This window comes from Microcaecilia unicolor, chromosome 7, assembly GCF_901765095.1.
Source record: "Microcaecilia unicolor chromosome 7, aMicUni1.1, whole genome shotgun sequence".
Taxonomy (NCBI): domain Eukaryota; kingdom Metazoa; phylum Chordata; class Amphibia; order Gymnophiona; family Siphonopidae; genus Microcaecilia; species Microcaecilia unicolor.
The window spans coordinates 29252966-29268340 of NC_044037.1; the positions used below are offsets into that span (position 1 = coordinate 29252966).

The 15375-nt window shown below is 46.0% G+C and overlaps 1 protein-coding gene across 4 annotated transcripts in view; it reads right to left on the reverse strand.

Moving 5' to 3' along the window:
* Window positions 1-4920: 4920 nt before the first annotated feature.
* LOC115474915 (A-kinase anchor protein 17B) overlaps window positions 4921-15375 on the reverse strand; it is an 84363-nt gene continuing 73908 nt past the window's right edge. For all 4 annotated transcript variants that reach the window (XM_030210618.1, XM_030210615.1, XM_030210619.1 and 1 more), the window contains one exon: window positions 4921-7228. In XM_030210618.1, the coding sequence (XP_030066478.1) occupies window positions 5573-7228 (1656 nt within the window). In that variant the 3' untranslated portion in view covers window positions 4921-5572. The remainder of the gene's footprint in view (window positions 7229-15375) is intronic.

Below are 15375 nucleotides of genomic sequence, written 5' to 3' on the forward strand. Positions count from 1 at the left end.
TCAATGTGGCTTACAAAATGTTACAACGACATATACACATTATAGAATAAGAATTTCAGAATAAAGATACAGATAGGAGCATAAGAATAGCATAGCAATCATATTAACGGAATAATAATTTTACAATTGTTACAAATAAGATTGCATGAGTAAATCATGTAGGATTGGAAGTAGGATTGATAGATAAACATAACATAATGGTATCAGGACAAGATATAAAGTTCAGTGATGATGTAATTAAGATGAATAGGAGGGTTTGGTAATAGTTGTAATTGGAATAATTTGGGAGTCAGATCGTTATGGGGAATCTTTTTTTGTACGTCTTTATGAATAAGTAAGTCTTTAGTAATTTTCGGAAGATTGTCAAGTCGTGTGTTATTTTTATAGCAATTGGTAATTCATTCCATAGTTGTGTGCAGATGTATGAGAAACTGGATGTATGTATAGATTTGTATTTAAGTCCTCTGCAGTTGGGATAGTGCAACCGAAGTCCCCAGAGCTCCTGAGAGAAGCAGATGCACAAACAGAGAAGAACAGACCTTGCTTAAATTCTTTCTAAAGCTCCTAATTGCTTTAAGCTCTCTCACGGGTACAGGAGATGTTTGTTTATTAACGAAGAGATTAAAAAAAAAAAAAATCCTCCAGCACTGTGTGACACGACTGTAATGTGTTGGACGTGTTTAAAGTGCCTTTTATTGGCAAAACATTAACGCTTTCTTGGTGCAAAATTCTTCTTACAGTTCTACTGCATTTACAGGTTTATCATCCTGAGAAAATGCTCAGCCTGTGAACTGGGAAGGTGTTAACCAGGAGAAAAACGATTACGTATATAAAAAATACTACTATAATTTAAATAACATTTATTACAAGTTAATGTTAACAGAGAACTGTCGTTTTTTTTTGTTACATAAAATAAATTTTTTTTGTCTCCATGACTTCACATCCTTTCCTACCTGAGAAATACCAGTAAATATTAAATCAGAACATATCTGTAAGGATTTTCCCAGTAAAACATAACACATTTTAGCTTGTTCTCACCCCCTCCCCACACTAGAATGAAATTTACTATTTGGTAACATTAAAACTAATTACATTTAGAGAGGTTAATAAGGAATGAGAAATCCAAGCAGGCAATTTAATCTTTCTTGGCCTAAGGAGCAGTGGATTACCCGGCCGCACGGGCATCCAGTAACCACGTTCAATTCTTGAAGCAGCTGTGAACGTTTATTTATTTAAACATTTGGACTGGGCACCCTTCATGGTTATTAGTTCATATATTCACAGGGGCTTTCAAGATTAAATAGCAAATGTCATTTTTGGCCTGCTCCTGTTCCTCAAGATGCAAAAATATTTATGTGTTTTATTTAAATATGATACATCAAATTAGCATAAGTGCTTTTTGCTGCAGAACTGGTGGACTGTAGAATTGGAATGAGGACTCTAGGAAATGTGACAGGTTTTATTCACTACAGTTAGTGCCTTTTCCCTTACAATATAATCACATTTCACTGCAAATCTGTAGGCATCAGAAAATGTGATGTCGACTCTAATACCAGCTCTGCTTTTAAACTACTCAGGTCCTATAAAGTTACATCATGGTACACTGTATATGACTGACAAACCAAATTAACCCAATTTGTCACATAAAGATCCTAGTGGGGAACAAAAGTTCTAACTGCTGAATAGGCAAAATTTCCTTACACAACGTGGTTGCTTTTCATCTGCAGACTCTGGAAAAAACAGATACAAAAGTCAGGTGCCCATGTGAAGGAAAGAGGAAATGTTTCCTGCGGAGGGACGCCGTATCCTCATTTGCAGACAGTCTAGATTTAAATTTCTGGTAGAAAAAAAAAATATTCGCAATTTCCATGTCAATCAGATCCTTCAAAAATATATGTATATAAAAAAGAAACCTCTAAAGTATAAATATATACACACACACAGATTTCTGACAGCAGGAAGTCACTGCATATGATGGTTGGAATAGATCCAAATCTACCAGTACACAGGCACAGGCATTCACAGTACTGCTACTTTGCCAGCAAGAGGATCTGGGTTTAAATCACGGTTATTCCGTAGAATTTGTCAGCTGCAATCACACAGGGTCAGATATTCTACATTTTCCCCTTACTGTACCCAAGGCCACAGAGTGCTGTATTGAAGGGGTGATTTTACGCCATCTTTGTCCATATACATGCATAAATGACCTGTTTTAAAAAGTAACCAAATAGCTCAGGCTCTGTTTTCTTTAACTATCTGGATTTATGTAACTATGACTTTCAAGGAAACCTAAGAATACTTTACAGAGTTCCCCGAATTCCAGATATTTGTCACACCGGCATAGAGCTGGTCGAAGAACCTCAGTGGTAATGCACTGGGCTCAATTTACTCATACACAGTCTCTTCTATACTTAAATTTTCATTGGTTCCGTGACCAGCTCCTTCCTGTTACTTGTATAAATCTGTTCCATATATGCTTATGTTTTGCAAGTACTGCTTTCAACTATTTATACTCACCTTTAAATTGCGAACTTTAGTCTAGTTGGCAAAGGGGCACTCTGTTCCGTGTTTCGCTTTTTCAAGGAAAATCCCTAATATTAGCTACTGCTCATTTTGCCAACAGTCGCCAAACTTAGACGAAATGAGCAGTAGCTAATATTAGGGATTTTCCTTGAAAAAGCGAAACACGGAACACAGAGCCCCTTTGCCGACTAGACTAACGTTTGCAATTTAAAGGTGAGTATAAATAGTTGAAAGCAGAACCAATGAAAATTTAAGTATATAAGAGACTGTGTATGAGTAAATTGAGCCCAGTGCATTACCACTGAGGTTTATCGACCAGCTCCATACCAGCTGTTTTAAAAAGTATGCACATCGACATGATGGTGTGTACTTTGCTAATAGGCATATACAGGGGCAGAGTTTGCAAGTACACAAAGAGATGACAAAATACATGCCTGCTTAATTAAGAGCCTGAGCCCAGAATTTTTGGTTTCTCCTGAAACTGAATCTGCAACCAAAATTGGCCACTCGGTTTCGGCAGAAACCAAGGTCATGAAGAAAAACGCCCCCTTCCCATACCCAACCAAAAAGCCCACCCCCTCTGCCATTACCTCGGTTGCTCTCCCTCCCAAACACCAATAGGCCCTCTCTAGGCATACCTTAGGAAGCCCTGGTGGTCTAAGTGGCCTCTTTGAGGGCAGAACAAACCCCCCCCTCGTTGCTTTCTTATGCTGCTGCGCCAATGGAAATTGCTGCCGAGACTGCTGCGGGAGGTCCTGGCAGCCATTTTGTGGTTGGAACCAGCACGGGCAGGGGATCTCTCCTACCTGTGCTGGTTCCAACCACAAAACGGGTTCTAAGACCTCCCTCAACAGCCATTTCCATTGGAACAGCGGCACCGGGCAGGAACATGTTCTGTCCCCAAAGAGGCCACTAAGACCATCAGGGCTTCCAAAGGTATGCCCCAGGGAGGGCCTAATGGTGTTGGGTGGGGGGATGAGTTTCAGTTTTAGCCAAAAACGCACAGGCATTTTCGGCCAAAACCCAGCCCCAGATTTTGGGTTACTTTCGGTGCTGAATCCGAAACTGAAACCAAAATTTGGTCAACCTAATAGTTTAAATAATCTAGGTGCAGATAGTTACACTTGCTCTTGTGCAGGGGGTAAAACATCTGCACCTGCAATGTTGATGTAATTTCTACCACTTATGCTACTATTTGATAAAGACACACAGCTGCCTGTGTGTCTTTATAAAAAGTATGCACCTACTGACCCTCTTTATAAAACTGCTCTCATAAAGGGCGATTGTATAACAAGGTGCTCAAGGATGAACACACCTTTGTAGGTGTAAATGCACAAAAAGATAGTACTTAGTGCCAGTGGCGTTCCTAGGGGGGCTGACACCCAGGACGGATCGCCGATGTGCTCCCCCCCGGAACAGCGCGACGCCCCCCCCCCCCGGGGGCACCCCGCTGGGGGGGGGGGGGGTGCCGTGCGCCTGTCGGCTCTTCGTTTTCAAGCTCCCTCTGCCCCGGAACAGGAAGTAACCTGTTCCGGGGCAAAGGGAGCATGAAAACGAAGAGCCGACAGGCGTGCGGCACCCCCCCAGTGGCGTGCACCCGGGGCGGACCGCCCACACCTTGGTACGCCACTGCTTAGTGCAAAAGCACTATTCTGTGTGGCACAGGCCCAGATTCAGTAAATGGAACCAGAAAAAAAAAAAAAAGAGCAAAAAAAAGGAGGTAAAAAAAACCTCACAAAGCCGTGAGAATGAAAACAAAAAAGTGAGGAGAAACCAAGGAGGATACCAAAAAGAACTTTACTGGGTTTCTAAAAAATGACCAAACACTAGTTGTTTTTAGAATAAGTTAAATGACTGCTATTGTTATTTTGTTATGTTATTCTATTATTTATTATGTATTGTTTATTAGTTGTTTATTATCATATTTTTTTCTTACATAGATTGTTCAAGACCCCTGAGGCAGGCCATTTGGCTGAAACACGGCCATGTCGGGTCGTTTTTTAGGAACCCAATAAAGTTCTTTTTGGTATCCTCCTTGGTTTCTCCTCACTTTTTTGTCTTCATTCACCAGAAAAAAAAAAAATCTGCACGGAGAGCTATTCCATAAAGAGCGCTCCGAATTGAGTACACTCTATAGAACAGCGCTTACAGCCCATTCCTGCAACCAAGTTTGGGTGACGGTATCTACGTCTGCTGAAACCTGGTGTAAATGCTGGTGCCCAACTCTTGGCCTCTGGGTGCAGGAATGGCGGCATTCTGTAACTGTGCCCAAATTTTTGGAACACTCCGGCCACGTCCCCTTTTGAGTTGTGCGCTATGGGATTTAGGTCCACGGGGGGGGGGGGTTACAGAATAGTGCACAAGCAAAAACTAATTAATGCCAATTAACTGCAATAATTAACATCACATTTTTTTTTGCTAGTTAATGGCTCGTTAGCTAACTAATTTGTGCGTGCATCTTCCATCCGCATGCAAATATCAGCGCCCAAATTTGGGCACCATACAGAGAATGCAGAGGAGAGTGCGCAAATGCAAGGGGCGTACACATGGGCGGAGCATTGGTGTACCTTCCCCTTGCATGTGGTATACTGTAAGTTACGCACCCCAGTTACACTGGATTTACGGCTGGTGTAACAACTGCACATGCCGAAACGCAAGGCGTTACGATGCTGGGTTACACTAGTGATCTATCTGAATGCCTAGATACTGTTAGAGAACAGGGTCTCTCCAATACAACATAGGCGGTGCCCACATACAGAACTACCCCCTAAGAATGTCATTTTAGTAAAAACGCACACACAGTGTTTTAAGGAGTGCTGCTCTGCTCCTGTTTGAAAGCCTTATATGTCCTTTTCAGCCTCTTCCACAAACAGGTCATGATTCACCCGATGAGAAAAGCACCCCGAGGCCCTTTGGCAACAAAGGTCTGCACGGAATTGTTGCACTGGTGTTGAGAGGCTGATTCTTTAATAAATTACAAAAGGGTCCTCATTTTTGAGAAATATATTATAGCAGCTTTTCAAAATGTGGGTGTTTTCCTGGCAAGCTCTCAAGTGCTATAAAAACAGTGGCCCTGTTGCAGAACCTCTCGAAAGCTTTTCGGACAGGAGCCCGAGGTCCTTTTCCCCACGGAGTGGTTTGGGTAATAACTCTGACTGCGCTCAGAGGGCTGCCGCCACGTGGCTGGTTTAACACAGTCATTTGTGTCCTCTTTGTTATGCATGTATTCTGAGTCCCATAGATCCAGCACTCTGCTGGATATTCTGTACTGGGAAGGGGTCTTCTGAGTTAAAGCAGCTTTGGGTTTAAATTTGACTGTGGTTTTCTGCCGTAGCGTGTTTCCCCACTCAGCCTCAGGCCTGCTAGATTCCCAATATTCTGGTTCAAAGCAGGGATCATCGTCCCCTAAGTCTGTCGCTTGCAGACCTTTTCTCTTTTTCCTTATGCATGTGGTGATTTCCTCCTCCTGGCTGGAGCCGGATTTGCTATTCTGCTCCTCGTGCCTGCAGGATCTCCTGAGCTGACACTGACACAGATTTCTCCCTTCCTGATGTGGGAACCCAAAGGGGAGGATGAGATCTGGCGAATCGTGCTTCCTGCTTTCTGGGTTTTGGGGGTACGATCTCCTTGGTTTTTCTGTTTCTGCACAGACCCGATTTCGGACTGCTGTATTTTCCTTGCTTCTGAAGCCGCCTTTTCTCTTCCTTTCAGATCCACTCCTCTCCTCACTGAAGTATTCGGAGTCACTGCTGATCTCCTCCAGCACATCCCTCAGCTCAAAGGCAGAGCTCATGCTCTCGTAGGAGAGCTTGGAATTCCTCTTCCTGAGTGGGTCCTGACCGGGACTACGGCCCATGCTATGGCCAGGAGCTGGCCTCGGGCTGCCACAGGGCTCAGCAAGTTCTTCTGGAGACCACTGCCTCTGAAATTCATTCTTGCTAAATCCTTGCACGCAAGCTTTGCTGTCGGAGTCTCTGTCAGGCCTTCCAATTGTGAACTTCCAGTTCCGATAATCGTCCTCCTGGGGGTTACAGTAGACGCTCTGAGCAGTCTTTCGCTCCACATTGAGCTGGGTGAAGTGCCGTTCATATGTGTTTTTCAACAGAACTTTGAAACCCTTGCCACTGTGGAAGACAACCCTCTGCCACCAGGATGAGGTCCCAGTGTCACTGGGCTCTGGGCGGACTCGTGCATAGCTTGGACATTGGTAGTAGTTCAGTAAATAGTGAATGAACTCATCTGTTTCATATACTTTTGGCTTTTTGCCAGAGCCTGGCTCGGGTACCTTTCTGGGGTGAGATATATGGCATATGTGATAGTCTTCCCTATCAAAAAAGTGTATCTCCTTGCAGTCTCGATTAAAGGTAATTTGTAGGGAGGTGCAGCCTGAGGAACCATTCTGTTTGTTCTCAATGAGGGTCTCTTTCTTAACGTGCTCCTTTGAAATAATCCTCAAGCTTCGAGAAGATGATGCTGACATCCCAGTCTCATCTCCTTTTTCCTTCTTCTCACTTTTCCTTGACTTCCTTTTCCTGGATAACAGGCATTTGGACTTCACCTCAGTCTGCCACCCTTCATCTGCAGGAGGTGACAAGGTACCCTCCTTCTTTTCCACCTCATTTAAGTCTAGCTCATGGCAGAACTCATCTTCCATTTCAATGTCCAACAAAAGCTCTTCATTCATCCTGTTCAATTCTACGAACTCCTTGAGACAAAAAAAAAAAAAAAAAAAAAAAAAAAGCAGAGGGAGGTTTAGCATAAAACAACGTTCAGTTATCATAAGAACTGCTGCAAGAGAGTATAAATATTAATAACACAGTTTCCACATTTTTAAAGCTTATTTTGTGATTTTGGCAGTAACTTACAGTGGTGGAAATAAGTATTTGATCCCTTGCTGATTTTGTAAGTTTGCCCACTGACAAAGACATGAGCAGCCCATAATTGAAGGGTAGGTTATTGGTAACAGTGAGAGATAGCACATCACAAATTAAATCCGGAAAATCACATTGTGGAAAGTATATGAATTTATTTGCATTCTGCAGAGGGAAATAAGTATTTGATCCCCCACCAACCAGTAAGAGATCTGGCCCCTACAGACCAGGTAGATGCTCCAAATCAACTCGTTACCTGCATGACAGACAGCTGTCGGCAATGGTCACCTGTATGAAAGACACCTGTCCACAGACTCAGTGAATCAGTCAGACTCTAACCTCTACAAAATGGCCAAGAGCAAGGAGCTGTCTAAGGATGTCAGGGACAAGATCATACACCTGCACAAGGCTGGAATGGGCTACAAAACCATCAGTAAGACGCTGGGCGAGAAGGAGACAACTGTTGGTGCCATAGTAAGAAAATGGAAGAAGTACAAAATGACTGTCAATCGACAAAGATCTGGGGCTCCACGCAAAATCTCACCTCGTGGGGTATCCTTGATCATGAGGAAGGTTAGAAATCAGCCTACAACTACAAGGGGGGAACTTGTCAATGATCTCAAGGCAGCTGGGACCACTGTCACCACGAAAACCATTGGTAACACATTACGACATAACGGATTGCAATCCTGCAGTGCCCGCAAGGTCCCCCTGCTCCGGAAGGCACATGTGACGGCCCGTCTGAAGTTTGCCAGTGAACACCTGGATGATGCCGAGAGTGATTGGGAGAAGGTGCTGTGGTCAGATGAGACAAAAATTGAGCTCTTTGGCATGAACTCAACTCGCCGTGTTTGGAGGAAGAGAAATGCTGCCTATGACCCAAAGAACACCGTCCACACTGTCAAGCATGGAGGTGGAAATGTTATGTTTTGGGGGTGTTTCTCTGCTAAGGGCACAGGACTACTTCACCGCATCAATGGGAGAATGGATGGGGCCATGTACCGTACAATTCTGAGTGACAACCTCCTTCCCTCCGCCAGGGCCTTAAAAATGGGTCGTGGCTGGGTCTTCCAGCACGACAATGACCCAAAACATACAGCCAAGGCAACAAAGGAGTGGCTCAGGAAGAAGCACATTAGGGTCATGGAGTGGCCTAGCCAGTCACCAGACCTTAATCCCATTGAAAACTTATGGAGGGAGCTGAAGCTGCGAGTTGCCAAGCGACAGCCCAGAACTCTTAATGATTTAGAGATGATCTGCAAAGAGGAGTGGACCAAAATTCCTCCTGACATGTGTGCAAACCTCATCATCAACTACAGAAGACGTCTGACCGCTGTGCTTGCCAACAAGGGTTTTGCCACCAAGTATTAGGTCTTGTTTGCCAGAGGGATTAAATACTTATTTCCCTCTGCAGAATGCAAATAAATTCATATACTTTCCACAATGTGATTTTCCGGATTTAATTTGTGATGTGCTATCTCTCACTGTTACCAATAACCTACCCTTTAATTATGGGCTGCTCATGTCTTTGTCAGTGGGCAAACTTACAAAATCAGCAAGGGATCAAATACTTATTTCCACCACTGTACATGATTGTCAGCATTGGTAATAAATCTATTATTTGCCCCCCTGAGGGAGGAGCCTCTGCGAACCCAGTAAGCATGTACTAAAATCATCAGAGTCACACCAAGTCAGGGCCAGCATTACAGGGGTGCAGACATGGCAGTTGCCCTGGGACCCCATGCTACAAGAGCCCCAAGCCTGCATAAATCGGAAAGAAACAGCCTGCTTATAGGCTTTCCAGCCCCCTTTTTAAATTTTTGTCCTGGGATCTGGCATGTTTAACATCAGCAAGCAAGCCAAACCACCACAAGGGTGGAGGTACACAAATTCCTACAAAAAGTAGAATCTGAGGAAAGGGGGAGTAGGAGGAGTAGGCTCTTGAACAACACTAGTAGGCGACGTAGGTTAGGAACAATCTCTTTATTTAAATATACACTCGACTCAACACAGCCGTGTTTCGGCGCTACAGACGCCTTCTTCAGGAGTCTTGTGATATATAAATATACGAATATTAAGCTCAAAGAGAATGAAAGCAAGGCTTCTGCTACAATTGTAATCCACTGCCGATGCAGGAAAAAAGCTCAGCGTATTCAATTGCACTTCTACATGCTACTTTCTCCAAATGCCTCAGCCTGGCAGGATCATCTTCCGCAGAACAGAATTCAGGCCTCAGAACAAAACGACAAGTTAAGAGTCGGTCCCTGGGCCAAACTCCACCACCCCCCCTCCTTCCACCACTTCTGACTAAGATCAAAAGGATGTTCTTAACACTGAACTGAGGATGGTTCATTTTTGGCCTTTTAGCCGAGTTTTTCAATTTGTCACCCACATCCCGTGCTGAGATATATAAATGTCTGAACTGTGGAAAAAAACTGGAAATGGTAATGCTGTGGCAAGGACACCATGTCCTGTGGAAACAGCAGCATCCAGATACATTATGGTACTGGTGTCATTTTTAGAATAGTTAGGGAATGACTTGACAGTCTGCTTCCTTCATTTGGTGGAGGAGGTGGGTGGTGGAGATGAAAACGGTAGCGGAATTCAAGCATGCATGGGATAAACATAAAGGAATCCTGTGCAGAAGGAACGGATCCTCAGAAGCTTAGCCGCTGGTGTTTGGGTGGCGGGGCTAGTTCTGGGCAAGACGTCTACGGTCTGTGTCCTGAAAATGGCAGATACAAATCAAGGTAAGGTATATACAAGAAGTAGCACATATGAGTTTATCTTGTTGGGCAGACTAGATGGACCGTGCAGGTCTTTTTCTGCCCTCATCTACTATGTTTCCTTCATTTAAAACTGCTCAGGGGATGGGGTTTATCCCACTTTTAAACCCTCCTCTCCCCAATTCCTAGTCCAGTCCTTGCAGTAATAGTCCTCAGCTGGTGGCTATGCACCAGGGATCCTGTTGGAATTCTGCAATCCTGGGCTTCAACTCCCCGCCACTGCCCAAGTACTGCCTCTACAGACCTCTAGCAGTGACCTGGGTACCTTCTGAATGGCTGCACACAGCCCTCTCACTGGGCTGCCTGGAAACTGATCTATCTGGGTATAAACATTTCTTACAGAAATCACTACAAAATCTACAAGTGATAAAACTCTATTAATCAATTTGTTGGTTTTCTTCCCCATGGTTAAAATGTATTTAACCTTTGTTTTAATAGATGCTTATAAAATCTCCTTTGTTACCTATCGCCCCCCCAACCAATGTTGTGGTCTAAGGAAGAGAGAATATTTAATTGCTATATTAATTCCTGTAATAATGTGGCTCTGTGTTTCTGTACAAGAAAAAAAAAATTTTTGATTTTGCTTGTTATAAAATTTCAATAAATAATTTCAATATAAAATGTATTTAACAGTACTTTCTCTCCCAATAAACATTCATACACAAGAAACTGGCAAAGCCTGTACATTCATTTGCTCAGTTCTGAAATGGAGCATCTTTTGCCCAAGGCTTTAAGTTCCTGTAACTTCTGGAGAAAAAAAAACAAAAAACTAAGACCAAGCCTTTGTCTGCTCCTTAAATTCAACTGCAATGCTTTTGCAACAAATGTTACTAGAATGACTGCTCTGTGGAATGTTTTTCCCATACTAAAGCTGGAGGAAATGAACTCCTGGGGCTGCAGGTGGATATGTGGGTTTCTTACAGTTGTCTGTGCCCTTTCTTTAAATCTGGTCCATGAGACCCTGAAGGCTGTAGCATGTACCACATTCCCTTCTGTATGTCATAGCAATGGTAACACTAGAGATTAACATTTTTTCTCTCTCTACTATGGCTCGTTTCCATTTATTTAGTCTTACATCCCACATTATCCAAATCGTTTGGTTCTACGTGGCTTTACAGTGTAACAGGATCCCTTAAACGTGGTTTACATTGTAATAAGGAGCTGCAATCAACAGGTTTACAGCCTTTAGAAGTCATATTTACAATTTACATATGTAGATACTGGCGTGTACACATGCATATTGCATATACATGTAAAACCCAATTTCACATGTTTATATCTGCACTGCATGTAGATTGCAAGGAGGCTGGTTTGGATGAAACTAAAATCGACATATTCCCTACTTCACAAAGGGAATACAAGTGTATGTGGGAGTGGAGGAGTGGCCTAGTGGTTAGGGTGGTGGTCTTTGGTCCTGGGGAACTGAGGAACTGAGTTCGATTCCCACTTCAGGCACAGGCAGCTCCTTGTGACTCTGGCCAAGTCACTTAACCCTCCATTGCCCCATGTCAGCCGCATTGAGCCTGCCATGAGTGAGAAAGCGCGGGGTACAAATGTAACAAAAATAAAATAGATACTATTGGAGATTCTACATGGAATGTTGCTACCATTGGAGATTCTACATGGAATGCTGCTATTCCACTAGCAACATTCCATGTAGAAGGCTGCGCAGACTTCTGTTTCTGTGAGTCTGACGTCCTGCGCGGCCACATTGGTGACCTGAAAGGGCCGACTTCTACATGGAATGTTGCTAGTGGAATAGCAACATTCCATGTAGAATCTCAAATAGTAGCAACAGTGGAGGAGTGGCCTAGTGGTTAGGGTGGTGGACTTTGGTCCTGGGGAACTGAGGAACTGAGTTCGATTCCCGGCACAGGCAGCTCCTTGTGACTCTGGGCAAGTCACTTAACCCTCCATGGCCCCATGTAAGCCGCATTGTCAGACACAAGTTCACGAACCTGTGTCTGCAACCTCGCCCGGCTCGACTCAGTGGAGCCACGTCCACGATGGGGGCGTCGAGAGGTAGACTCCCTCGCCCGCATCGGCGAAGCTCCCTCCGCCGACGTAGTCGGGGAGCCTTCCTGGGAGGTGGCCGCAGTCGGCACCGCACGCGGTACCGACGTCGGGGACCTCACCCCGGGCGATGGGCCAGCCGGCGCCACGCTCGACGGCACCGGAGGCGCAAGCACCGCCGGTACCGGAGGGGTAGGGCGCAACAGCTCTCCCAGAATCTCTGGGAGAACGGCCCGGAGGCTCTCGTTCAGAGCGGCTGCAGAGAAAGGCATGGAGGTCGATGCAGGCGTCGACGTCAGAACCTGTTCCGGGCGTGGAGGCTGTTCCGGGCTGTCCAGAGTGGAGCGCATCGACACCTCCTGAACAGAGGGTGAGCGGTCCTCTCGGTGCCGATGCCTGCTGGGTGCCGACTCCCTCGGCGACCCAGAGCTCTCGGTGCCGACGCGGGGAGGAGACCGGTGTCGATGCTTCTTCGACTTCTTCCGAAGCATGTCACCGGAGCTCCCCGGCACCGACGAGGAGGACGTAGAATCCAGCCGTCGCTTCCTCGGGGCCGAGGTCGAAGGAGGTCGATCTCGGGGGGGCTGTACCGCAGGAGCCCTCAGGGTAGGGGGAGACCCACCCGAAGGCTCACCGCCACCAGCAGGGGAATGGACAGCCCTCACCTGCACTCCTGACGATGCACCACCGTCCGACGACATCAGTAGACGAGGTCCCGGTACCACCGACGTCGATGCAGCTATCCGATGTCTCGGCGCCGATGCAGAGGGCCGATGCCTTGATGCACTGGCGGCCGAGGATGAAGGTCTGGACGCTGACGACGTCGATGCACTCGATGACCTTGGTGTCGATGCCGACGAAGAGCCCGAGAACAAAACGTTCCACAGGGCCAATCTCGCTACCTGAGTCCGCCTTTGTAACAGGGAACACAGACTACAGTTCTGAGGATGGTGCTCGGCCCCCAGACACGACGAGTGCCTATCAGTGAGCGAGATTACCCGGGCGCACTGGGTGCACTTCTTGAAGCCGCTGGAAGGCTTCGATGTCATGGGCGGAAAAATCACGCCGGCGAAATCAAAATCCGAAATGGCGAATTTGAGCACCAAAAAGTTTTAGGGAGAAAATCTCGACCGAGGCCGAAAGAGGCCTACCCCGACGACGAAATAAAACTTACCGGGGCAAAGACTGAAAAATACGGGAAGGGACAAACGAAGCCCGGGGGGCTTCCGGAGCACTTCCCAACAATTTTTTAAAGATTTTCCGAAGAAAACACACGTCAACGAAAAAAGGACGCGCGAGGTCGACTTTCCGGGGCTCGACACGGCGAAAACACGACCGTACCGAGTGCGGACAAAAGAAGACTGGCCGGCTCGAGCCGGTTTCGGGCGGGAAGACGGCCGCGCATGCACGGTGCGCGCGGGCGCGCGAGGACTAGCAAAGGACTTTGCTAGTGAAGATTCCGATTGGAGGGGCTGCCGTGGACGTCACCCATCAGTGAGAACAAGCAGCCTGCTTGTCCTCGGAGAAAGTGGACTATCTATACTTAATGTCTAAACTAACAGCAATGAAGAAGGGCAAGTTGGGAGCCTTTCAAAAGACTTGGCAGTCATATGAACAATGGAAATCACAAGCATATAACCACACCATGAAACAGTCGGGGGAGGGGGTGGGATAATCAGCAAGATCAAGGGGGGGGGAGTGGAGGGGTAGGACTAAAGATGATGTTAATTTATGTTGATGTAAGGGATCGCAATTGGGGGGGGGGGGGGGGGGTTCTATAATTAGTTTGTACGATAAGCATACTGTTAAATGTGGTATTAAAAAAAAAGCAATAAACAAATTATTTAAAAAAAAAAGAAAAATGTCCAACTGACTCAAAGAGTTCACATCAGAAGTTTACTGAAAATACACAATGGACTTGACACGAATCGTGTTTCAGCCACGAGGACCTGCCGCAGGAGTCCCTGTATAGTGCAAAAGTTGAACTTCTCAGCGTTCTGTGGCATTTTGCTTCAATTTAGAAGTGTGTGCTCCTGCATTTACTGCAACATTCTACCCCAATTTAGAAGCAGGTTACACAGTTACTAGGACATTTCTCTCAGATGCTATAGAACGCTGAGTTCAACTTTTGCGATATACAGGGGACTCCTGAGGCCGGCCCTCGTGGTGGAAACACGATTTGTGTCGAGTGCACTGCGTATTTTCAATAAACTTCTGATGTGAACTCTTTGAGCCAGTTGGACATTTCTTTCACATCATCATTTATGTCACCTTCGCTGTGTTTGCCTGCTTGGGTTGACCTGTGTGGAGGATTTTTGTTCTTCTGTGCTTGTTGTTTCAGCCGACAATGACCGTGTTTTCAGTATAAGCCAAAAATTTGTGCTTTCTCTCATTTGTCTGTCTCCCTCCCCCCCACCCCCCCCTGAACAGGAATTACCCTTCCTCCTGGATCTCCCCCCCCCCCAAGTGCCTCCTCCTCTCTCACCCACAGGACCTCCCCCCAGGCCTATTTTACAGGGCTGCCGAGAGCTGGAGCCGGGCCCGGGACAAGGCCGCCCCCGGGCCCCCCCACCCGAGATCACCGGGCCCCCCCCGCCGCCCACCCACCCGAGGTCGCCGGGCCCCCCTCCACCCGCTATCGGGCCGGGCCCTCGGAACTAACCTTAAGCCTCCTTTCACTTCGCAGCAAGGAAGTTATAGCATGGATAAAGCAAGTGGCATGTGTTTTTTGGCATGTTTTTTTTTGGCTGCTTACCCAATGACCTGCTGTTTTTAACCGATAACTTACAGATCAATTTCAAAAGGCTCAAGAAAAATATTTGTCTTAATTTGAGTGAACCTTTGGAAGAATATCTATATATGCCAATCCATAGACCCCTGAAGAAGGCCTCTTTGGCCGAAACACGGACCGTGTAGGGTCTTAATAAAGGAATTTGGCTTTTTTACACCTGTGATTTTAGTTTGGTCTTTCTGTACATCTTCCGTTCTTGTTGTTTTTTTGTTAGGGTTTGCAGATCATTGGGGAGGAATGGTGAGAGGCCCCTGTTCCCCCCCAAAGCAAACCTGCCAACAGGGGGCTGGAGGTCCGGCGGACTTCCAGTCCCCCCCCCCACCAGGTTCAGGGAGGGCTGGAGATCCGGTGGGTCTCCAGCTCCCCCAAACCCCCAGAAAATGGTCCCTGG